This window comes from Orcinus orca, chromosome 3, assembly GCF_937001465.1.
Source record: "Orcinus orca chromosome 3, mOrcOrc1.1, whole genome shotgun sequence".
NCBI classification, from domain to species: domain Eukaryota; kingdom Metazoa; phylum Chordata; class Mammalia; order Artiodactyla; family Delphinidae; genus Orcinus; species Orcinus orca.
In genome coordinates this window covers 124,752,004-124,777,388 of record NC_064561.1, presented here as the reverse complement: position 1 = coordinate 124,777,388, position 25,385 = coordinate 124,752,004, and the positions used below count along the sequence as shown (strand labels likewise).

Below are 25,385 nucleotides of genomic sequence, written 5' to 3'. Positions count from 1 at the left end.
ACATCTCTATTTTACATCGGGGAGTACATATTCTGCCTTCTCACTAAATATCCTTTGATGGCTAGAAGATCACTGTGGTGCCATTTTGGACTCTTAAAGCCTAAGGAATAATGTGTGCAGGACCTAGAGAGGGTAGGTCCCCGCTGGAGAACTCACCGCCTGTGACTTAACTAGTGGGCAGTGCACGGGACAAAAAGCACACAGAGCGGCCACTGAACTAGGACATCAAACAGGATTCTTACGTTCAGCAAATATTTAAGGATACCCGCTCTGTGACAGGCACTGAGCTGGGCCCTGGGAGACGACAGACAAGACGTAGTCGCTGACCTCCATAGGTCTCAAGCCCGGCATTCCGAACTCAAGCTCTAATTCTAAATGACGTTGGTTAAGAAGGAAAAGTGTGTTCCAAGAAGCCCTCATCAGTTTAAAGGCTGCTGAGCAAACGCCTGTTTCACATAGACGAAACACGAAATAGATGCACTGAAACAGAAAAAAATTCTCTCCCACTTCCGTAGAATCTTGCTGCTTACTTTCCCACTAGGGATGCTTCTCTCTGCAAGCCAGACCTATAGGAATTTGCTTTCTTTTCCTGGGGGGCCTAACCTCACGGAATCCGCAGAAGCACTAAGTGAGCAGAGCGTCAGAACACTACGTTCACAGTCCTGGTTTAGCATCAATTCTATGAACCCTGGCAAAACATTTCTTGGAGATTCACTGTTCTTATCTGTAAAACGAGGAACTAGGAGGTGCACTCTGTGCAAAAAGTTTGAAAACGTTTTGAAAGTGTGCAAGGGTAAAACTCCGCGACCAGAGGATGCGCGATCTTCTGTTTATCCCTCCCGGGCTACTGTAGCACCTTTTCCGCCAGCTCTCCACGCCCTCACGTCCCGCCCCGCCCCGCCCCGCCCAATCCCGTCCCACCCCGCCCCGCCCCGCCCAGTCCCGTCCCGCCCCGCCCCGTCCCGCCCAGTCCCGTCCCGCCCCGTCCCGTTCCTTGCACCCCGCAGCCGGCGGAAAGCGCGCCTGTGCGCTGTGAGGCCCTTCTCGCCTTCCGTCGCTTCCTTTTCCGTCTCGGCCCCGCCCACTGCCGGCGCCGTCGTTTCCGGTTCAGCCCAGAAACGGCCCAATCGCTTCTGGTCCCTGCTTCGCTGGCCAGCCCATTTCTCCAACGTTTCGGTGGCTTACTCGGTCTCCGGGCAGGTGGTTACCAATAAAGTTTTACTGTTTCAAAGCCGGGAGGACTGGGCCCATTCTCGGTCCCCTTGCTCGCTGCCCACAGTTCGCCTCGGCTACAGGTAACCAGCTTTAGGGCCTCATGGCCGCGGGCCGCCGCGGCCGGGCGGGGATGAGGCCGCCTTTCGCTGTCCGCGCGCTCCCGTGGCTTCTGGGTCCGTCGGCGTCCGTCTCAGCTTGAGCGCAGTCCCTCCGCTCCCGCGGGCCGCTTCGCGCCGGACCCCATGGCCTCTGAGGCGCCGCCGCCTTCGTTGTCGCCGTCGCCACCTCCCTCCCCCGAGCCTGAGCTGGCCCAGCTGAGGCGGAAGGTGGAAAAGTTGGAACGCGAGCTGCGGAGCTGCAAGCGGCAAGTGCGGGAGATCGAGAAGCTGCTGCATCACACAGAGCGGCTGTACCAGAGCGCCGAGAGCAACAACCAGGAGCTCCGCACCCAGGTGCGCGGTCCGCCTCCAGCCCCACGCCCCATCCAGCCCGAGATGAGGCCTTCGAAGTCTAAGATAGCCTCAGAAGGTCTCCCTGGTAGGGCCCAGGACTGCTTTATAGAGTACCTGAAAGAGTTAAAAGTTCAGTGCGATGATAATTCCAGGTACATTTGAAACAAACCTAAGCGTTGGGGTACTCGATTTAGATAAGTGCGTGAGCTGCAGTTGTGGCCGGCGTGGAGTGCACTTAAGTACTTCAGTCTTCGTTCTCACTTGTGAAGTCCCATTGGCAGTAGGCACATTTCTAATATTTTGTTCTAGATCACTTTTGAGTTTGTTAAAGCGCCGGATTTCAATTAGAATCCCATTTATCATACCCTAGATGTGTGAACTGATATTGAGCCTCAGTGGCCCATAAAAGGAGAATGCTAGGACCACACTGGTGGAGGTTAAATCAAAGTAAATGTCAACAGACTGTTTTACAGTTTTGTAAATTGCTGAACGCTAGCTATGTGTGAGGTTGTTCTGGGCATTCATCTTGAGTAGTCTAGTGGAAGTAGGGAAGATAGAACTGTCTTCGTTAGAGACACTAAGCAGCTAACTTTGTTCTTATAACATGCAGTAAGGACAAATATTTAAACTCGCATTTTAAAAAAACTTTTAAACAGCATAATCTTTTCAGCTTGATTGTTTTGGGCAGTCGCGCTCTTTCCCAACAAGTTATTTCCGCGTAATTATTAATTTCAGTTAAACTGTTGGCTAGTCTTTTGGCATATATTGATACATTTCCTAAAATGTAGGCTGAACGTTAAAGTATCATCAAACTTTGTTACGCTTTGCTATCAAATAATCTATGAAAATAACCGCTGAGTTGCAGTGACTTTCTGTGCCCATTGTATAGAGTTGTTAACGTTATGACATTACAGAAAATTTGTGTTTTGTTACTCAACAACTATTTATTGGACAACTACAATGCACAGCGACTGTGCTAGGAGACTACAGATATTGTTAAAATATTGTGGGGAAAGGGGAGTAAAATATGATGAGCTGTGAAAAAAACCCTTTTATAATTCTAAATTGTAAAAGTACCGCTTGCTATAGAGAACCTAAAAGAAAACGTTTTTGCTAATCTTTGAAGAGCCAGCGTTTTGGTTATTAGTGTTAATTTGCTGGCAGTCTAATATGAAAAATTGAAAAGCATAGAAAGCTGTAACTTTACTAGTGATAGTAATTATTCTTCTTTATTATCTTTCTAGTCAGCCTCCCCTGGTGGTGGGTGGAGTTTGTTAACTGTCATTCCTAATTACTAGATAGTGTTTTATCTGGAGCAGTGAAAATTTGGCTTGAGAATTGAGGGTGAACTAGCAGGAAAGTACAATATGTACAGGCTTTGCAGTCAAAGAAACCTTGTGCAAATTACTTTCTTTAGATTTCTCACATGTAAAATGGGGATTAGGACAACTAATTTGTAAGGTGGTTGTAAGAATGAATGAGATGTTACCCACAGTACCAAGTGCAGTGCCTAGCATGTAGCAGATTCCATATGAATGGTCTTGTTCATAGTAATAGTGGTAGTAGCCAGAGCCAGGATTAGAGCAAGGCAATCAGTAGCCTAGGGCGAAAAATTCAAGGGGGCACTCATTCTCAGGTATGACTCTATACTTGCATGAAGCTGAGAGTGAACGTCTCCTTAAATTTTGTGCCTTAGGTGCCTTGCTCGCTTCACTCTAGTTCCTGCCCTGGTGGTAGCAGCAGATCTGATAATCTGTGAAGTGCACAGATAATCAGTATATAATCAGTCTTATCACCTTTCTCTTTTTAAGCTTTATGTATCATTAAAGAAGCTTGTTTTTTGGTTTTGTGCTTATAATGGGTGTAATCTCACACTGAGTTCCTGTCTGACTGAGCTGTATTGATGAGGCTGCTCTTCATCTGCTTATGGGTATTTTTCACACTCAGTTGTTATGGCCTTGGTATTCAGTGAGACACAGGGAGGCAAGATGCATCTCTGAGGCAGTCACCTCTCTTTTCTTCTGCTCCAGTTACTTAATTATAAGATTACTATTTCAAGGAAAAAGTATGTTAAAGTATATGAGTGGCATTATTTAAGTGAATGGTTAATTCCAGGTGGAGAACACTGAATGATACTAGATAATTTAATTCAATGATTTAATTCTACTTAGGGAGAACTGCTGACTGATTAAAATAGTAGTATAAAAACGTTCTTATTTGTTAGAAATAAAGGATCCTGTTCACTAAGTCTTATTAATTTAGTCAGTCTGATTTTTGGAGGTAATAATTTGAGGTTAGATAGAGAATATAAGAATAAAAACATTTCCTTCTGCAGATGTAAAAGGTGAAAGCCAATTATATTGTAGTATTTTCAGTTTTTCTGAAAAGGAAACTAGCTGATATTGGTACTTCTCCAAACTTTTACCAGGAAAAATAATTATTGTAATTTCAGGAGAATAGTGTGTATATTATTAGATTGCTGTATGGTTTATTTTTCCTAAAGCCTTGCTTTCTTTCAGGTAGAAGAGCTCAGTAAAATACTCCGTTGTGGGAGAAACGAAGATAATAAAAAGTCTGATGTAGAAGTACAAACAGAGAACCACCCTCCTTGGTCAATCTCAGGTATTCTGCTTATAGTGAAGATATCCTAATACTACCACATTCAAATCATGCTAACATGGAGTTTTCTTTAAATTTAGAATCTGTATACATCTAGATAAATAGGAGAGCTGTTACAAAGTTGACTTTTCTCCATATGATTTGGTATTTTCAGATAATCTATTTGCTCTTTTGGTGGGAAAGTAGTAATTTATTGTTATTCCTGTAAATACGTAATATTGCTAATATGCTTTCAGTGGCACATTCACTGAGTAATATGTGCTATGCTGTAAGCCATCTCCTCTCATTTGACCTTACTTGTGACCAGGGGCATGTGTTTTCTTGTTGATGTGTTCCACCTAGCATCAATTCAGTGTCAGTCTCTAGGCCCTCCTGGGAATGGGGTGAGCCTACAACCCAGGCCTTGTTAGTGGCATTATGTTGTGAGGCAACATAACTGAGAAACCAAGTTTTAATAAATAGGGATAACAAGAAATGATCTTTCCCATTAAATTTTGCCTTGTTTTATTCAGATGCAACTTAGCAAATTGCTAAACACAGCAATGGTATGAACATTACATATCTGTATAATATTATGTTTTTTAAAAAGTCAGCACCATGAGCAAAATTTGACAGAAAAAGTCAGCCCTTGACATGTTGTCATTTGATATTGAAGTATACTGTGGTATGTAGTTAGACTTTAAGAGTTGCTAATTTTTTTTTTTTTTTTGACAGAACACAGCCTATCTACCTGTTTTCTCTTTTAACTCTTGCTATGGAAAATCCAAATCTGCTTACCTTTTTTTCCTTTTTAGCTTGACAGCTAGGGAACTGAAGGTGACATTAGAATCAAAGATATATATCTCTGCAGATTTATTTGGACCATTAATTTTAATCTGTTAAAATGTGTATAATTATAAAAATATGGTTTGTTTGCAATGTGTGCTCTTTTGTGTTCAGTGCCAGTGTTTTGGAATTAAGTCCTTTTTATATACACTATTCTAATATGATATCACTTAATTTGTTTTTGCAATAGATTATTATTATCAGACATACTATAATGATGTTAATCTTCCAAATAAAGCATCTGAACTCCCAGTTCAGGAAGATCAGGATATCAAAGCTTCTACTTTTAATTCTAAAGACCAGTCACACATAGAAAATGATGCTTATGCTGGTACTGATATAACAGAAAATGTTAATTGTGGACAAGAGGACCATTTTGCCTCAAATTCACAGGTAATAAAACGCTTCACTTGAAACTGTTGATACTCAAGAACTTGTTCTTTGTTGTTATTGCGTAGAAAAATAGACTTCTTTGGTTTATTACAACATATACAAGGGTTGTAAATGTTCTGCGTGTAATTATGCAGTGAATAATACAGTTTTTGAGAAACAAAAATTAGAACTTGTTCGTATGTGTAACTATTTTCCTACTCTGTTGTGTTGCAAAAATGTATGCTGTACATAAACTAAACAAAATTTGTCAGTACGTTTGACTCAACCAAAAAATTTTGAGCAACCACAATACCATGTTCACACCAAATTTTTTTTAATACTTCCTTTATGTCAAATATCTTGCCACTGTTCAAATATCCCAGAATGTTTTATAAATTTGTTTTTACCATTTGTTTGAATCAGGATCCCAGTAAGGTTCATACAGGGCAACTGCTTGATGTGTGATGTATAATTTATACCTTTCTTCTCTATCTCTTTTCTAAAATTATTTTTCCCCTTGAGCCTGTAATTATTGAAGAAGCCACATCATTTGTCTTAAAGAATATTTCAGTCTGGATTTTGTGGATTGCTTCCATATGGTATTAGGCATTTAGTTTTGAGTAATGGTCACTCACTTACTTCTAGTGTCTTCAAAACTGGGTCAGAATTGAATTAACTGATACACTAATTCATATTTTTTAAAGTGGGTCAAATTGTAATTGATAGCCATCCCTTTCCATTGCAGAAATTGAGGTCTTATTATTCAGAATAGTTTTTAGGTCTGTTTATTGTTTCAAGTTCTGCTAACTTTTATATTGATATGAGGATGTTTTTGTCCTGTTTGACATGATTGTATCATACATAGGAGCCAGCATCTGTGTTAGCAACAGAAGATACATCCTTAGAAGGTTCATCACTAGCTGAAAGTTTGAGAGCTGCAGCAGAAGCTGCTGTATCACAGACTGGATTTAGTTATGATGAGAATACTGGATTGTATTTTGATCACAGCACTGGATTCTATTACGATTCTGTAAGTATCTCAGACCTTTTAATACTGTATAGTTGTGTTCTTAGCTGCTTGAATACCAAATATTAAACCCTAGGTTGAATTAAGATAAGCAGGGAGCTGCATGTAAAAATTTATTTAAAGCTATTTGGCAAGAGTAAAGATTTATAAAGTAGCTTATGATACTATATTTCTATGTTTATTTAATTAAATAAGTTAATTGTGTTATTATAGATTAATATTTTAGAGAGATCTAATAACCTTTTATATGTAAAGTAACATACAAAAATGTTAGCATATTTATTAATAAAAGGAGACAACTACATTTTGTAAAATGTTTAAGAACTTAAACTAAAAGGAAGTAATGTTGTTAATTCTAGGCTTGGGGTAAGATTTTCTAAAAATTGTTTCAAATACTTATATCTTTATGAATCCATTTTAGACCACAGAGGAGTCTTTTTCTTAAATTCTTTATAGCATGTTTATTATGAGTCATTGTTTTATATTTTGTGACTTTTAAGCATTTCACTTAAAAAAAATCAATTTGTTAACAGTGAGAACTAGGGAATTAGTATGGAATCAGAAATATAATGGACCACGGACTAGGACAAAACCAGAAAAGAAAGTTCTTGATTTATAATATAGTGTTATGACTGTTGAAGGTCTGGTATTTAATTGGATTTTTTCAGGTTTGGTGACAATGATCCTGGAAGTTATATACCCACATACCTCAACCTCAGAGGTCTACACATATGATCTGGTCCTCAGGAATTACAGAATGTAGTGCCCCAAAGTGGAGCAGATATTCACCATTCCAGTTATTGGAACTATTATTAACTACTCTAGGGAACGTAATGATAATAGTAAATATTTTAGTTAGATAAGGGATTTCATTAGCTTGTCAGTTTGTACTTGGTATAGTACTTTGTAAATACTTTGTAAAAGAGGGTTTTATTTCACAGGAGTATGCTAATTGACAGTGCTAATTAATACCTAGAAAATTAATGTTTAAACTCTTATTACCAAAGAAAATAGCTATTAATTACTTGGTTTCTAGAAAAATATGGAATTTCCAAGTATATGACGTTAGTCTTTGTCGTTCTTCTACCTTCTTTTCTGTAACTTTCTTCCTGACATCTGTTCTGTAAATGCTTAATTACATTCTGCAGGTTGTGTCTCAGTGGAGTAGGGACTTCAGTGCTTTGCCATTTTTAATGTGCTAGTTTTCATTTTAATTAATTTTCTTACATATTTGAAAATGTCTATATTTTGGACTGAAAGACATAGCAGATTAAAAAGATTTGAGTTGTAGAAGTTCTGTTATCACTGGAAATAAAGATCAGAAAGCTTCCATTCAGTTTTTAGCTGAAGGAAAGATAGTGAGAATTCTAAATATTTTTGTAAGAGATCTACAAAATGAATTAAAGACAATAAATTGCAATAGTATCAACAGTTAGAAAAATAAATTATTCTTTTTCAGGAAGCTTTACTTGCTTAATCTCAGTATATATCTTTGCAAGATGTTTCCAAGTCTGATCTGCATGGATTTATGATGTAAATAAGATACAGATTGTTCAAGTAAATCTTGGTTATAGAGTACTGGCCAGTATCTAATAAATGCAGATGATTACATAATTTTATCTTTCTAGTTTTTATCCATAATTTATCAAAACTCTATATTGCATGGCTGCATTACTCTAAATCTTATGTAGTTACTTAGTGTAGAATTAATTGATTAGTGAAGACAATTGTTTATTGATTTCTTTGTACAGAATGTTATGTTGTAGTGTTCATGAGCTTAATTTTATTTTCAGGTTTTTCTCCAGGATTTTGAATCATGAACATTGAAAGGCAACTCTTTGTTTTATGTCATTGAGAGGAGGGTTTAGGGGTTTATACTACCAAACCATTATCATGTAATTATATGGAGAATGAGTCTGCAATTGCTTTTATATGGTTGGCTTTTTCTGATGCATACCTTAGTTTTCATGACTTCTAAAAGGTTTCTGTTGAACCATATGAAGTTGCTGTTTCTATAAGTAAAAAAATGGTCAAATATTGGCAATTTCATGAGCTTTAATATAATATGTATTCATTTTCCACACCAGGAAAATTAGAGCAGATATTGAATGGTAAAGTACTTTGGAAAATTACAAGCATTTTTCATTCTGTTACCTTTATTCATTTTTTCCAAAAAATACTATAGTTCTTAAAAGAAAATTTACTGTATTTGAATATATTTGTCATTTCTATTGTCTATTTTTCTATTTTATTTCATCTTACTTGAATAGAACTTATTGTTTTCTTAACTTTGAAAGGAAAATCAACTATATTATGATCCTTCCACTGGAATTTATTACTACTGTGATGTGGAAAGTGGTCGATATCAATTTCATTCTCGAGTAGATTTGCAGCCTTATCAGACTTCTGGCACAAAACAAAGTAAAGATAAAAAATTGAAGAAGAAAAGAAAGGATCTTGATTCTTCTACAACAAATGAGGAAAAGGTAATGTCATAATTTTTAAAATTTACATAATGGTGATATCATAGTTAAGCCAAAATTTTTGATGCAACTGAAAATCATTTAGTAACTGTATTTTAAACATACTCATTACAATAACAAGATATCACAATCTATCAATCAAGAAGCTTTCACATGGAGCAAACATGGACTTTTCACAAATTCTCAATCACTAGAAGTAGAAAAAATTTCTTAAAGTTTGAAGCAGGTAGATTTAGGGCAGATAAAATACTCTTGTGTTACATAATTTGGAAGAAGAACATTCATACCAGCTATTGATAAGTTTATGTCAGTGCACAATTCACAATAAAAGAAAAACACAGTTTGTAAATAGGTGTAGGTAAAAGTTCAACATTCTTAGTTTTGTTGAGCAATTTCTTCTTATATTAGCAAACATTAAAAAAATCCATTGCTAGCAAATTTAGGATACGTGTATATTCATTAGTTTCAATTGGTATCTTTTGGGAAAATGGATTATTTGTATCAATAACCATAAAAACATTCATATGCTTTAACTGGAGAAGTCTCATTTCTAGTTTGTAATTTAAAAAAAAATTCCAAAGAAAGAAACATTCCTTTGTATAGCTATACAGCAATATTTATAAGAACAAAAAAATAGATTTAAACGGCTGACAGTTATTGGTTAAGAAGATGATGGTACATTTAAACTTCCAGTTACAAAGTAAATGAGTCACAGGGATGAAATGTACAGTGTGGGGAATATAGTCAATAATAATGTAATATCTTTGTGTGGAAACATGGTAACTAGACTTGACATTGTGATCATTTTGTAATGTATAGAAATATTGAATTACTATATTGTGCACCAAGAACTGAGGTAGTGTTATAAGTCAGTTACATTTGAAAAACAAATAAATGTTCTCATAGAAGATGATACCAGATTTGTGGTTACCAGAAGCAGGGGGTGGGGAGAGGGGGATAGTTAGATGAAGGTAGTCAAAAGGTACAAACTTCCAGTTATAGGGTTAATAAGTACTAGGGCTGTAATGTACAACATGATAAATACAATTAACACTGCTGTAAGATATATGGAAGTTGTTAAGAGAGTAAATTCTGAGAGTTCTTATCATAAGGAAAAAAATTTTTTTATTTTGTATGAAAATGAGATGATGGATGTTCATTAAACTTAGCCATGGTAGTCATTTATGATGTATGTAAGTCAGATTATTATGCTGTAAACCTTATACTTCTGCAGTGCTATATGCCAATTATATCTTAATAAAAATGGAAGAAAAAAGGAAGAAAATGGTAGTACATTTAATTGAAAAAACATTATTTAGTCATTCAGATGGTAGTTTATACAGGCTGAGGGGAATTTTTAAAATACTTATGATACAATGTTAAATTGAAAGAAGGGAAGTAAAAAAATGTTATCAGTGCTCTTATTTCTATTCCCTAAATAGAATTAGGTTGGTGGTTTACAGGCAGGAAAGGAGGCTTATTTGTTATATTGGTGTTTTGTAAATTGTGGCAACTATTCGATACTTTACTCTTGATTTCTTTTTTTTTTTTTGAAATACAGTTGAAGTACAATATTATGTTAGGTTCAGGTGTACTAAATAGTGATTTGACATTTGCATACGTTATGAAGTGATCACAACCTTAAGTCTAGTAACCATCATCTTCCACATAAAAAGTTGTTATATTATTATTGACCATATTCCTTATGCTGTAAATTGTAAATTGTATTCCCGTGGCTTATTTATTTTATAACTGGAAAGTTATACCTCTTAATCCCCTTCACTTCGTTTGCCCCCACTCCCAACTCCCTCCCCTCTGGCAACCATCCAATTGTTCTCTGTATCTGTGAATCTGTTTTCCTTTTGTTTGTTTGTTTTGTTTTTTAGATTCCACATGTAAGTGAGATCATAAGGTATTTGCCTTTCTCTGTCTGACTTATTTCACTTAGCATAATACCCTCTAGAGTCATTAATGTCTCTGCAAATGACAAGATTTCGTTTTTTAAATAGCTGAGTAATATTCCTGTGTGTGTGTGTGTGCGCGCGTGCGCGCATGTGCACGCCACATCTTTGTCTATTTATCTACCAATGGACACTTCGGTTGCTTTCATGTTGGCTGTTGTAAATAATCCTGTGATGAACATTGGGGTGCATGTATATTTTTGAGTTCATGTTTTTGTTTTCTGGTAAATACGGAGAAGTGAAATTTCTGGATCATATGGCAGTTCTCTTTTGAATTTTTTGAGGAACCTTCATACTATTTTCCATAGCGACTGCACCAATTTACAATACCACAAACAGTGCAAAAGGGTTCTCTTTTCTCCACATCCTTGGCAACACTTGTTATTTGTTGTCTTTTTGATAATAGCCTCTAGAACAGGTGTGAGGTGATAATCTCATTGTGGTTTTGATTTGCATGTTCCTCATGATTAGCAGTGTTGAGCATCTTTTCGTGTGCCTGTTGGCCATCTGCATTTCCTCTTTGCAAAAATGTCTATTTGTTCTTCTGTGCATTTTTTAACCTGGTTTTTTTTTTGATGCAAAGTTGTGTAAGCTGTTTATATATTTTGGATATTAACCCATTATTGGTCATATCATTTGCGAATACCTTCTCCCTTTCACTAGGCAGCCTTTTTGTTTTGTTTATAGTTTCCTTTGCTGTGCAAAAGCTTTTTAGTTTGATGTAGTCCCATTTGTTTATCTTTGCTTTTGTTTTCCTTGACTGAGGAGACATATCCAAAAAAATATTCCTAAGACTAATGTCAAAGAGCATACTGCCTATGTTTTCTTCTAGGAGGTTTGTGGTTTCAGGTCATACATGCCTTTTTTTTTTTTTTGCGGTACATGGGCCTCTCACTGTTGTGGCCTCTCCCGTTGCGGAGCACAGGCTCTGGATGCGCAGGCTCAGCGGCCATGGCTCATGGGCTGAGCCGCTCCACGGCATGTGGGATCCTCCCAGACCAGGGCACAAACCCGGTGTCCCCTGCATCAGCAGGCGGACTCTCAACCACTGCGCCACCAGGGAAGCCCCATACATGTCTTTTTATACGTATATATTCATATTTTTTATTGAAGTATAGTTGATTTATAATGCGTTAGTTTCTGGTGTACAGCAAAGTGATTCAGTAATATGTATATATATTCTTTTTCATATTTTCCATTATGGTTTATTACAAGATACTGAATATAGTTCCCGGTGCTATACAGTAGGGCCTTGTTGATCATCTGTTTTATATATAGTAGTTTGTATCTGCTAATCCCAAGCTCCTAATTTATTCCCTCACCCCCACCTCTTTGGTAACCATAAATTTGTTTTCTATGTCTGTGAGTCTGTTTCTGTTTTGTAAATAAGTTTGGGTCATGTTTTAGATTCCACATGTAAGTGATATATGATATTTGTCTTTCTCTTTCTGACTTACTTAGGATGACAATCTCTAGGTGCATCCATGTGCTGCAAATGGCATGATTTCATTCTTTTTTTATAGCTGAGTAGTATTCCACTGTGTATATATACCACATCGTCTTTATCCATTCATCTGTCGATGGACATTTAGGTTGCTTCCATGTCTTGGCTGTTGTAGATATCGCTGCAAAGAACATTGAGGTGCATGTATCTTTTTGAATTATAGTTTTCTCCAGGTATGTGCCCAGGTGTGGGATTGATGGATCATATGGTAACTCTATTTTTAGCTTTTAAGGAACTTCCATACTGTTTTCCATAGTGGCTGCACCAACTTATACTTCCATCAACACTGTAGGAGGGTTCCCTTTTCTCCACACCCTCTCCAGCATTTATTATTTGTAGACTTTTTAATGATGGCCATTCTGACCAGTGTGAGGGGTTACCTCATTGTAGTTTTGATTTGCATTTCTCTAATAATTAATGAAGTTGAGTATTCTTTCATGTGCTTCTTGGCCATCTGTATGTCTTCTTTGGAGAAATGTCTCTTTAGGTCTTCTGCCCATTTTTTGTTTTGGGTTGGTTGTTTTCTTGTTATTGAGTTGTATGACCTGTTTGTATATTTTGGAAATTAAGCCCTTGTCAGTTACATTGTATGCAAAGGTTTTCTCCCAGTCTGTGGGTTGTCTTTTTGTTTGTTTATAGTTTCCTTTGCTGTGCAGAAGCTTTTAAGTTTGATTAGATCTTGTTTATTAATATTTCTGTTGCCTTGGGAGACTGACCTAAGAAAACATTGCTACAATTTATGTCAGAGAATGTTTCTCCCATGTTCTTCTCCAGGAGTTTTATGGTGTCATGTCTTGTATTTAAGTCTTTAAACCGTTTTGAGTTTATTTTTGTGTAGGGTGTGAGAGAGTGTTCTGACTCCATTGATTTTATATGTGGCTGTCAGCTTCCCCAACACCACTTGCTGAAAAGACTGTTGTTTCTCCATTGTATATTCTTTCCTCCTTTGTTACATTTAAGTCTTTAATCTATTTTGAGTTTATTTTTTGTGTATGGTGTGAGAAAATGGTCCAGTTTCATTCTTTTGCACATAGCCATCCAATTTTCCCATCACCATTTAGAGGTGATGGGAAAAGGCAATCTTTTCTCATTGTGTATCCTTGCCTCCTTTGTCATAGATTAACTTCCCATATAAGTGTGGGTTTATTTCTGAGCTCTCTATTCTGTTCCATTGATCTATGTGTCTTTTTTTGTGCCGGTGCCATACTGTTTTGATTACTATAGCTTTGTAGTATATTTTGAAATCAGGGAGCATGGTACCTCCAGCTTTGTTCTTCTTTCTTAAGATTGTTTTGTCTATTTGGGGTCTTTTGTGTTTCCTTACAAATTATAGAATTATTCTAGTTCTGCGAAAAGCACCATTTGTATTTTAATAGGGATTGCATTGAGTCTTTAGATTGTCTTGGATATAGTATGGCCATTTTAACAATATTAATTCTCCCAATCCATGAGCACAGTATATCTTTCCATTTGTTCCTCTTCTTTCCTCAATATTTTATAGTTTTTAGAGTATGAGTCGTTTTCCTCTTTGGTTAGATTTTTTTTTTTTTTTAATTCATCAATCCCTGAGCCTTATTTATTTATTTATTTTATTTATTTATTTTTGGCTGTGTTGGGTCTTTGTTACTGTTGCGGCAAGCAGGGGCTACTCTTCGTTGCGGTGCACGGGCTTCTCGTTGCGGTGACTTCTCTTGTTGCAGAGCACATGCTCTAGGCACACAGTTTCAGTAGTTGTAGCACATGGCCTCAGTAGTTGTGGTGTGTGGGCTGTAGAGCGCAGGCTCAGTAGTTGTGGCGCCCAGGCTTAGTTGCTCTGCAGCATGTGGGATATTCCCGGACCAGGGCTCGAACCTGTGTCCCCTGCATTGGCCACTGAGCCACAAGGGGAGTCCCTCCTTGGTTAGATTTATTCCTAGGTATTTTATTCTTTTTGATGCAGTTGTAAATGGGATTGTTTTCTTTTTTTTAAAAAATATTTATTTGGTTGCACTGGGTCTTAGTTGTGACAGGCACGGTCCTTAGTTGCGGCTGGCAAGCTCCTTAGTTACGGCTCGCAGGCTTCTTCGTTACGGCTCGTGGGCTCCTTCGTTGTGGCACATGGGCTCCTTAGTTGTGGCAGGCGGGCTCCTTAGTTGCGGCTCAAGGGCTCCTTAGTTGTGGCATGCAGACTCTTAGCTGCGGCATGCATGTGGAATCTAGTTCCCTGACCAGGGATTGAACCTGGGCCCCCTGCATTGAAAGTGTGGAGTCTTAACGACTGTGCCACCAGGGAAGTCCCTGGGATTGTTCTCTTAATTTCTCATGTAGTTTGTTGTTAAATGTATAAAAATACAACAGGTTTCTGTATATTAATTTTGTATCCTGCAGCTTTACTGAATTCATTTGTTAGTTCTCACAGTTTTTTTGGTGGTGTCTTTAGGATTTTCTATATGTTGTATAATGTCACCAGCAAACAGTGACAGTTTTACTTCTTCCTTTCTAGTTTGGATTCTTTTCTTTTTCTTGTCTGATTGCTGTGGTGAGGACTTCAATACTGAGTTGAATAAATGTGGCAAGAGTGAGCATCCTTGTCTTGTTCCTGATCTTAGAGGAAATGCTTTCAGCTTTTCACCATTGAGTATGATGTTGACTGTGGGTTTGTCATATGTGGCCTTTATTATGTTGAAGTACATTTCCTTTGTACCCACTTTGTTTAGAGCTTATCATAAATGGATGTTGAATTTTGTCAAAAGCTTTTTCTGCATCTATTGAGATCATCATGGTTTTTACTCTTGAGTTTGTTAGTGTGGTGTATTGTATTGATTGATTTGTGGGTATTGAACCATCCTTGCATTCCTGGGATAAATCCCACTTGATCATGGTGTATGGTCCTTTTAATGTATTATTGAATTTGGTTTGCTAATATTTTCTTGAGGATTTTTGCATCTGTGTTCATCAGTGATATTGGCCTGAAATTTTCTTTCTTGTCGTATCTTTGTCTGGTTTTGGTATCAGGCTGATGCTGACCTTGTAGAGAATTTGGAAGTGTTCCTTCCTCTCCAACTTTTTGGAATAGTTTGAGAAAGATAGATGTTAACTCTTCTCTAAATGTTTGGTGGAAATCACCTGTGAGGCCATCTGATCCTGGACTTTTATTTCTTTTGAGTTTTTTTGATTACTGAATCAATTTCATTTGCAGTAAATGGTTTGTTCATATTTTCTATTTTTTCCTGATTCACTATTGGGAGACTGTGTTTCTCAGGGTTTATCCATTTTTTTCTAGGTTGTCTGTTTTACTGGCATATAATTGTTCATAGTAATCTCTTATTTTTTGTATTTCTGCAATATCAATTGTAACTTCTCTTTCTGATTTTATTTATTTGGGCCCTCTCTTTTGGTGATAAGTCTTGCTAAAGGTTTAGCAATTTTGTTTATTTTTTCAAAGAACCAGTTCTTAGTTTCATTGATCTTTTTTCTTTTTTTAGTCTCTACCATTTCTTTCTTTCTTTCTTTTTTTGCCACTCTGTGCAGCTTGCAGAATCTTAGTTTCCCGACCAGTGATCGAACCCATGCCCTCTGCAGTGGAAGTGCAGAGTCCTAACCACTGGACCACCAGGGAATTCCCTGTATCATTTATTTCTGTTCTGACCTTTATTATTTCTTCTCTTAACTTTGGTTTTTTCCCTTCTTTTTCTAGTTCCTTCAGCTGTAAGTTTAGATAGTTTATTTAAGATTTTTCTTGTTTTCTGAGGTAAGCTTGTATTTCTGTAAACTTCTTAGAACTGCTTTTGCTGCATCCTATGGATTTGGGATCATTGTTTTTCCATTTTCATTTGTCTGCAGGTATTTTTCAGATTTCTTTTTTGAGTTCATTAGTGACCCATTGCTTGTATAGTAGCATATTGTTTAGACTCCATGTGTCTGTGGTTTTTGCAGTTTTCTTCTTGTAGTGGATTTCTAGTTTCATACTGTTGTGGTTGAAAATGCTGCTTAATATTTCAGTCTTTTTTAATTTTAATTGAAGTATAGTTGATTTACAGTGTTGTACTAATTTCTGCTTAGTTATACACATCTATACATTCTTTTTTTTTTCTTTTCCATTATGGTTTATCCCAGGAGACTGGATATAATTCCCTGTGCTATACAGTAGGACCTTGTTATTTATCCATTCTAATTGTAATAGGTTGCATCTACTAACCCCAGACTCCCAGTCCATCCCTCTCCCTCCCTTCCTCCCCCTTGGCAATCACAGGTTTTTCTCTATGTCTGTGAGTCTGTTTTGTAGATAGGTTCATTTGTGTCATTATTTAGATTATACATGTAAGTGATATTATATGGTGTTTGTTTTTCTGACTTACTTCATGTTGTATGATAATCTCTAGTTGCATCTCAGTCTTAAATTTCTTGAGACTTGTTTTGTGGCCTAGCATGTCATCATCATACAAAATGTTCCATGTTCACTTGAAACAAATGTGTATCCTGCTGCTTTTGGATGAAATGTTCTCTATGTATCTGTTAGGTTCATTTAGTCACGTGTCATTTAAGACCAGTGTTTCCTTACTGTTTTTCTGTCTAGATGATATCCATTGATGTAAGTGGAGTGTTAAATTCCCCTACTATTATTGTGTTACTGTCAATTTCTCCCTTTATGTTTGTTAGTATTTTCTTTATGTATTTAGGTGCTCCTGTGTTGGGTACATAGATATTTACAATTGTTATATCTTCTTATTGGCTTGATCCCTTTAGCATATACGTTCTTGTTTGTCTCTTTTGACAGTCTTTGTTTTACAGTCTGTTTTGTCTGACATAAGTGTTGCTACCCCAGTTTTCTTTTTATTTCATTTGCATGGAATACCTTTTTCTGTCCATCACTTTCAGTCTGTGTGTGTCTTTAGATCTGAAGTGAGTCTCTTGTAGGCAGCATATATGTTTTTTTTCAATCCATTCAGCCACTTTGTGTCTTTTAATTGGAGCTTTTAATCCATTTACATTTGAAGTAATTACTGATAGGTATGTACTTACTGCCATTTTGTTCATTGTTTTTTTGGGGGGTTCTGTAGTACTTTTTTGTTCCTTTTTTCTTTTGCTCTCTTCCCTTGTGATTTGATGACTACCTTTAAGTGGTATGTTTGGATTCCTTTCTCTTTTCTGTGTATGTGTTGTTGGTTTTTGGTAACCATGAGGTTCATATTTGACAACCTATATACATGTGATTATTTTAAGACAGTTTCTTAAGTTCGAATGCATTCTAACTGCTTTACATTTTTACTTTTGTTTCCCCCCACATCTGATGTTTTTGAGGTCATATTTTACGTTTTCGTTTTGTTTATCCCTTAACTGCTTATGTAAATATACATGATTTTACTACTTTCATCTTTTAGCCTTTCTACTAGCTTTATCAGTGGTTGATTTGCTACCTTTACTGTATGTTTACCTCTACCAATGAGATTTTTCCTTTCATAAGTTCCATATTTCTAGTTGTGGCCCTTTCTTTTCTATTTAGAGATGTCCCTTTAACGTTTCTTGTAAAGCTGTTTTAATGGTGCTGAACTCTTTTAGCTTTTGCTTGTCTGTAAATCTCTTTATCTCTCCTTCCAATCTGAAGGATAGCCTTTCTGGGTAGAGTGTTCTTGGTTGTAGGTTTTTTCCTTTCATCACCTTGAATATATGGTGCCACTCCCTTCTGGCCTGCAAAGTTCTGCTGAAAAGTCAGTGATAGCCTTATGGTAGCTCCCTTGTGGATAACTAGTTGCCTGTCCCTTGTTGCTTTTAGAATTCTCTGTTTTTCTTTAATTTTTGCCATTTTAATTGTAATTAACCTCTTTAGATTCATCTTGTTTGGGACTCTGTGCTTCCTGGACCTGGATATCTGTTTCCTTCCCCAGGTTAGGGAAGTTTTCAGCTATGATTTCTTCAGATAAGCCTTCTGCCCCTTTCTCTTCTCCTCCTGGGACTCCTGTATTGTGACTGTTAATATGCTTGATAGTGTCCCAGAGGTCTCTTAAATTATACTCATTTTTTTAAATTCTGCTTTTTCTTCAGCTTGAGCGATTTCTGCTATTGTTTTCCAGGTTGCTGATGTATTCCTCCGTATCATCTAATTTGTTGTCCCTTCTATTTATATTTTTAATTTCAGTTATTGTATTCTTCAGCTCTGTTTGGTTCTTCTTCATATTTTCTAACTACTGAAATTTTATGTTCATTGATTCTTCTCCTGAGTTTGGTGAGCATCTTTATGATCATTATCTTGAACTCTTTATCTGTAGATTGCTTATCTCCACTTTGTTTGTTCTTTTTCTGAGGTTATGTCTTGTACCTTCATTTGGAACATATTCCTCTGTCTCCTCACTTTACCCAATTCTTTGTGTTTATTTCCATGTGTTAGGTAGGTTGTTTATGTTTCCTATCTTGGAGAAGTGGCCTTATTTAGGAGACCTCTTCTGGGGCCCCAGCAGCACACTCCTTTTTGGTCTCCAGAACCAGATGCTTTAGGGGTGTCCCTTATGTGGGCTGCATATACATCCTTCTGTTGTGGTGGGGCTGATTACTGTGGGAGCACTGGTAGGCAGGGCTGGCCCCTGGCCTGGTTGGCTGTGAGGCCATGCCTTGTATGGTGGCTGTAGGCCTACTAGAGGGTAGGGTAGTCTTCCTGTGAAGTTGGCTGCATGGTCTGGGGGCTCAATGGTTCACTGGAGGGTGAAGCTGGGTCCCCACATGGCTGTCTTTCTGGCAGGCCAGGGGTGGGGTTTGGGGCTTGTGCCAGCCTGCTGGTGGGCAGGGCTGGGGCGCCAGCACTAACAGACTAGAGGAAAATTCCAAAGTGGTGTGTTCCAGTACCAGTGTTATTGGGGTAGAACAGACTCCCAAAAATAGCTGACCCAGGCTCCTTTCAAACTACTGCCTCAGTGTTGGGACTTAGAGCATGTGACATTTTGCATGTGCCCTTGAGAGCAGAATCTTATTTCTGTATCCCTCGAGTTCTCCTGAACATAAACTCTGCTGGTTTTTCAAAGCCAGACATTCTGAGGGCTCATCTTTCCAGTGCAGGACCCCTGGGCTGGTGACCCCATTTGGGGCTCAGACTCCTTGCTCCTTGTAGAGGACCTCTGTGCTTGTGATATTCCTTCCATTTGTGGGTTGCCAGCATGGGGTGTGGGTCACCACCTGTCCTACCCATCTCATGTGGTTATTTTTGTTTCTTTTAATTTTTTAAAAAAGTTTTTATTGGTGTATAGTTCCTTTACAATTTTGTGTTAGTTTCCACTGTACAGCGAAGTGAATCAGTAGTATGTATACATATATCCCCTCTTTTTTGGATTTCCTTCCCATTTAGGTCACCACAGAGCATTGAGTAGAGTTCCCCGTGCTATACAATAGATTTTCATTAGTTATCTATTTTATACATAGTTTCAATAGTGTATGTATGTCAATCCCAATCTCCCAATTCATCCCACACCCCCCCGCTTTCTGCCTTGGTATCCATAGGTTTGTTTTCTACGTCTGTGTCTCTATTTCTGCTTTGTAAATAAGATCGCCTATACCAGTTTTTTCAGATTCCACATATATGCGATAATAAACGATATTTGTTTTTCTCTTTTTGACCTACTTCACTTTCTATGACAGTCTCTAGGTCCATCCATGTCTCTACAAATGACCCAATTTTCTTCCTTTTTATGGCTGAGTAATATTCCATTGTATATATGTATCGTGTGTTTACTTCTTTATGTCTTTAGTTGTGGAAAATCTTTTCTGCTAGTGTTCAGGTTATTCTCATAGATAGTTGCTCTGTAACTAGTTGTAATTTTGCTGTGTCTGTGGGAGGAGGTGAGTTCAGTGTCTTCCTACTTCACCACCTTGGCCACCTCCCCTACTCTTGAAATTTTATCTCAATTCTCTATTTGATTTGTCTTTATTTTTCTTTTATTTTCACTGGCAATACCTAGGAATTGAAGATTATGTAACTAAAATAGCAAAAATGATTTTTCTTTTTTTTTTAAGATCTATTTTTTAGTGACGTCTACCTATTACTAGTGGTTGAACTGTTTGAAAGGATGCATTATGAATACTTCTCCCTAGCAAAGCAAAGAACATGTAGGGGTCCTCAGATGACCTTTCCTGACAAACTAGAGAATGAAATTTGAAAGCATTCTGTGAGATTTTGGTCCAGCTTAGCTCCCATATCTGTTCATCTTTACCATCCTTCAAAAATATGTTAACTTCAGGACAGTGACTTAAGAAAAATCCTGATGAAATTCTGAGAATTCCCCAAGGATTCTAAAAGGTAATTGTGAAGCATGGGAGGAAAGCAGTTAGGACATCCTCATCTTTTTCTTGAGTTTTAAGATGTTCTTGAGCCTTACTTTTTGGAAGTGTAGAGTATACAGAAGGAAGGAAGTAGGGTGAAGAGATTGGAGTAATAACTTGAAATATGCATATATGCTTAATGCCCACATGTAGGCACTGGGCCTTTCTTATATTTTAATGAATATTTATCTAACATTCTAGACTGACAAATAGTTTTTAAAAAGCAGTACCTCTTGCAATTTCACTCATTTTTCCTCTGCATGTATTGTCCTATAAGCAGTAGTAATAATAAAATATGTAAGATTGGAAACTTTTTTTTTAAAGCATATATAGATAGGGAAATTTTTTGGCCATAATTCACAGTGGCCTTTAAAGTTCCTCATAGTTTTTTTTCTGATTTTTTTTTTTTTTTTTTTTTTTGCGGTACGTGGGCCTCTCACTGTTGTGACCTCTCCCGCTGCGGAGCACAGGCTCCGGACACGCAGGCTCAGCGGCCATGGCTCACGGGCCCAGCCGCTCCGCGGCATGTGGGATCCTCCCGGACCGGGCACGAACCCGTGTCCCCTGCATCTGCAGGTGGACTCTCAACCACTGCACCACCAGGGAAGCCCCCTCATAGTTTTTCAGCTCCTTGCCCTTGTTCTTGTTCTTGGTGAGTTTATGTTGCCGGAAATATGTATAGTTTATCTATCACACTGTGAGTGTTTAGCCAGTCTTCAAACTGAATTTATGCTGCTATTAAAAATGCGTGTTTAGGGACTTCCCTGGTGGTGCAGTGGTTAAGAGTCTGCCTGCCAGTGCAGGGGACACAGGTTCCATCCCTGGTCTGGGAAGATCCCAAATGCCACAGAGCAGCTAAGCTTGTGCATGACAACTACTGAGCCTGCGATCTAGAGCCCGTGAGCCACAAATACTGAGCCTACGTGCCACAGCTACTGAAGCCCGCACGCCTAGAGCCCATGCTCCGCAACAAGAGAAGCCACTGCAATGAGAAGCCCGCACACCACAACGAAGAGTAGCCCCCACCCACTGCAACTAGAGAAAGCCCGCGCACAGCAACAAAGACCAACACAGCCAAAAATAAATTAATTAATTAATTTAATAGACAAACAAAAGTGTGTTTAAGATGGTCTCATATTTTATAAAGTAACAGCGGACCATATGAATTCACTTCATCATGTTGCTTTAATATAGAAAGAAAATTCAGACTGTGTTACAAACCAAAGGAAAATAACTCTCTGTTTCTTCTAAAGTTAAAATAATAGATTTGTTCGTTTGTCCTAGGGTATGCCCAGTATGCATGTGTAATAAATAATAAAAGGCTTATGCCAGGTAAGTTGGAATTTTGGAACAAAAGAGATGCAACTGATTCATCTGTACTTTTTTTGTATTATCAAACCAACTCTCTATTAAATTTTAGCAAAACTTCAGTTCTGCTACATTAGGTATATTTGGACCTTTAAATCCCTGCTGTAATTAAAGCTAATTCTTTATGTTATGTATGTTGACTTGATAATTGGCTCAATGTTCAGAAAGAAAATTTAGGTTTAGTTGTATTCTCTAGGCCTGCACAGTTCAGCCAGCTCCATCTGGCTACTGAATACTTGAAATGTAGCTAATCCTAATTAAGATGCTTTGTAAGTGTAAACTACACTCAGTTTTGAAGACTTAGTACAGAAAGTCCATGTAAAATATTTTGGTAATTTTTATAGTGATTAAATGTTAATTTTATATATAATTAGTAATATTTTGTAAGTACTGGGTTAGATAAAATGAATTTCACTGGTTTCTTTTTACCTTTTTAATGGCCCTACTAGATAATTTTAAGGTATAAAATACAACTTGCATTTTATTTTTGACAGCATTGTTCTAGGCTGTCACATGTCCAAGCAATATGTGATGAGGGCCTGGACTGGGACAGTTAAGACACTGAAAATAGATAAGGAGAGAAAATTGGGATAAATTTCAAACATAGTCTATAGCACTTGGTAATTGATTTCAAGTGGTGGTTAAGGAGATGTCAAAGACTTATGATTTGGATAAGTGGATGGTCATATCATTAACCAGGAAAAGGAACATGAGAGGAAGAGGCACTAGAGATAATAGCTATTTCACTGTGTGTATATATCTTCACTAATTCATTGAAACATTTAGCATTAAATATAAGATGGTCATGTTTAAGAGTCTTCTCTCCTGTTTCCACCTCTTTCCAGAATTTGAATTCAGAAGATCAAAAAACATCAAGTATTGAACATATAAGCTGCAGTGAGGGAGAAGATTTTGCAAGTGTGAAAAAGAAGGCCAAAATAGACATTCATTACAAAAAGAGTCCCCCCAAATATACTGTTCCAGTTAGCGCAAAGACTGTAGAATCTCCTCTTGATGAAAACATTTATAATTCGGCTTCATTTAAAGATGAGAAAATCATAGACACTGATAGTGAGCCTGAAGAAGGTGAAATTACAGACTCTCAGACCGAGGACAGTTATGATGAAGACATTACCAGTGAAGACAATGTAACTGCAGAAGATTCTGAAGATGAAGGTGAGTAAATGGCCATTACTTAATTTTATATAAATAACCAAGTATGGTCATTGTAAAAGTGCAAAATGGTTAAAAGTGTTATTAACCCATATAATATATCTGCCAAAAAGTGAGCTGATTGTTTTAAAGAGATTAATGACATTATTAAAAATTATAACTGCTTGGTTATTTTTCAACAGTAGGATGTGAATAAATGACTAGTACTTGGATCCTGAAGTTTCATTGCATTGAATGGCTTAGTCAGTAAAAACACAAAACCAAGTTACCTACTTTCTAATCCTAAAGTAGGTACAAAGTCTATTTTAGTGGATTAGATATTTGTCCACTTTTGTAATTGAGGGAGGGAAAGCAGTTGCCTTTAAAAAGAGTAGTCCATGAATTCAGCTTACATAGGTATTATGGTAAATCTAGTATTTATTTTACTTGAGGATATAAAGATATACTTTTAAAACTCAGGAATTCATATTGGTGTATATGAGCTTATTTTGTTCTTAATGGAATTTCCTCTCATTTTTTCTTAAAAAGGGCAGACTCAGTTTTTCTCACTTAATGTAAAAATGCTTTTTTGGGATACTTTCAAATTCCAAGACCTTAAAAAAGAGAGAGTTGATTATTTTATAATTGTGATAGGTGCTGAATATCTTTAGGTTGATCTTTTTATAAATTTATTTATTTTTGGCCGCATTGCACGGCATGTGGGATCTTAGTTCCCTGACTGGGGATCAAGCCTGTGCCCCCTGCGGTGGAAGTGTGGAGTCTTAACCACTGGACCTCCAGGGAAGTCCCACAGGTTGACCATTTTAAATTGGTAACATTGTTAAACCTTACTTACTGTGTATGTGATATAGCAGAATTTAAGAATGTTGTTTTAAACAGAATGAAGATTTTTATCAATATATTTGTACTTTATGTATGCCTCCTACTCATCCCTATTCATTTCTGATTTTTTCCCATAGCATTTGAATTAATATTTACACATTTCTTTCTTTGGCAGATGAAGAAAAAATTTGGCCCCCATGTATTAGAGTAATTGTAATTAGATCACCTGTGTTGCAGACAGGATCACTTTTTATCATTACAGCTGTAAATCCTGCTACAATTGGAAGGTAAAAATGTTTAGTGTTATTATATTTGTGTATTTGTCTTATTCCAGTGGACTGTACTTTTCCTGAGCAGTTAATCATTAAATATGCATGGTACTGGTTGAATAGGAAAAAAGTGACATCCATGTCCCTCCCTTTTCCACTCAAAAAATATTCTGACACCTACCTTTTCTCACCTGCTTTTGGAAGACAATTGGAGATATAACCTCATTATCCCTAAAGGGGACTGCCTATGTAAAGAGATAAAATCTTGGTGATATGATACCTTCCACAGAGGTTTTGTCATTTTCTTACCTTTTGTATTGCTTTTTTTAGGTTTAAATTACTTAAACCCACTGTTGACCTCCTCTGATTGTTTTCCTTTACCCCTTTATAATTCAGCCAGCTTGGTAGAGAGGTAGGTTTTAATCATGAGTAGGATAATTTCCTTTCTTCCCAACTGGAAAGGTAATGTATGGAACAGGTTCCATACGATATCTTAATTTTAAATTCTTAGAAATATTATACTTTTTTTACATTTAGTAATAGAAGTGGAAACAGTTAACAGGTCTGGAAAAAGTGATTGACATGAGTACAAAGGACATTTTGTCTCACTGGATGTTTACTAGCCTGTGACAGATGTACCAAAGAGTAAAAGTAATTCTGGAACCTTCTTTCAAAAAGGAAATTAGTAGCATTATAGAAACCAGATTTAGTGTGATAGACTTGCATTTTAACATTATCTTTTAAAACAAAAAAACTTATCTTTAAAAAAATTCTTTAAGTGCTACATTTATGTATGCTTCAAAAATAATTAAAGGCATTTTACTTAACTCTGCAGAGAAAAAGATATGGAGCATACTCTCCGAATCCCTGAAGTTGGTGTCAGTAAGGTAAGCTCTTTGATTTTTCGGTTACAACCCCCTAGATGTGATTTTGTAAATCATCCTTTTTTTTTAACATCTTTATTGGGGTATAATTGCTTTACAATGGTGTGTTAGTTTCTGCTTTATAACAA

The 25,385-nt window shown here is 37.0% G+C and overlaps 1 protein-coding gene across 3 annotated transcripts in view; it reads left to right on the top strand.

The window, feature by feature from the left end:
• The first annotated feature begins 1,114 nt into the window (after positions 1-1,114).
• The window catches only part of AGGF1 (angiogenic factor with G-patch and FHA domains 1), a 49,859-nt gene continuing 25,588 nt past the window's right edge, over positions 1,115-25,385 (top strand). Inside the window, exons 1-8 of one of the 3 annotated variants that reach the window (XM_033430055.2) lie at positions 1,115-1,667; positions 4,187-4,289; positions 5,302-5,504; positions 6,349-6,513; positions 8,808-8,996; positions 22,955-23,285; positions 24,280-24,391; positions 25,209-25,260. In XM_033430055.2, the coding sequence (XP_033285946.1) occupies positions 1,458-1,667; positions 4,187-4,289; positions 5,302-5,504; positions 6,349-6,513; positions 8,808-8,996; positions 22,955-23,285; positions 24,280-24,391; positions 25,209-25,260 (1,365 nt within the window). In that variant the 5' untranslated portion in view covers positions 1,115-1,457. The remainder of the gene's footprint in view (positions 1,668-4,186; positions 4,290-5,301; positions 5,505-6,348; positions 6,514-8,807; positions 8,997-22,954; positions 23,286-24,279; positions 24,392-25,208; positions 25,261-25,385) is intronic. The other 2 variants (XM_004270831.4, XM_033430054.2) reach the window with 2 other exon arrangements.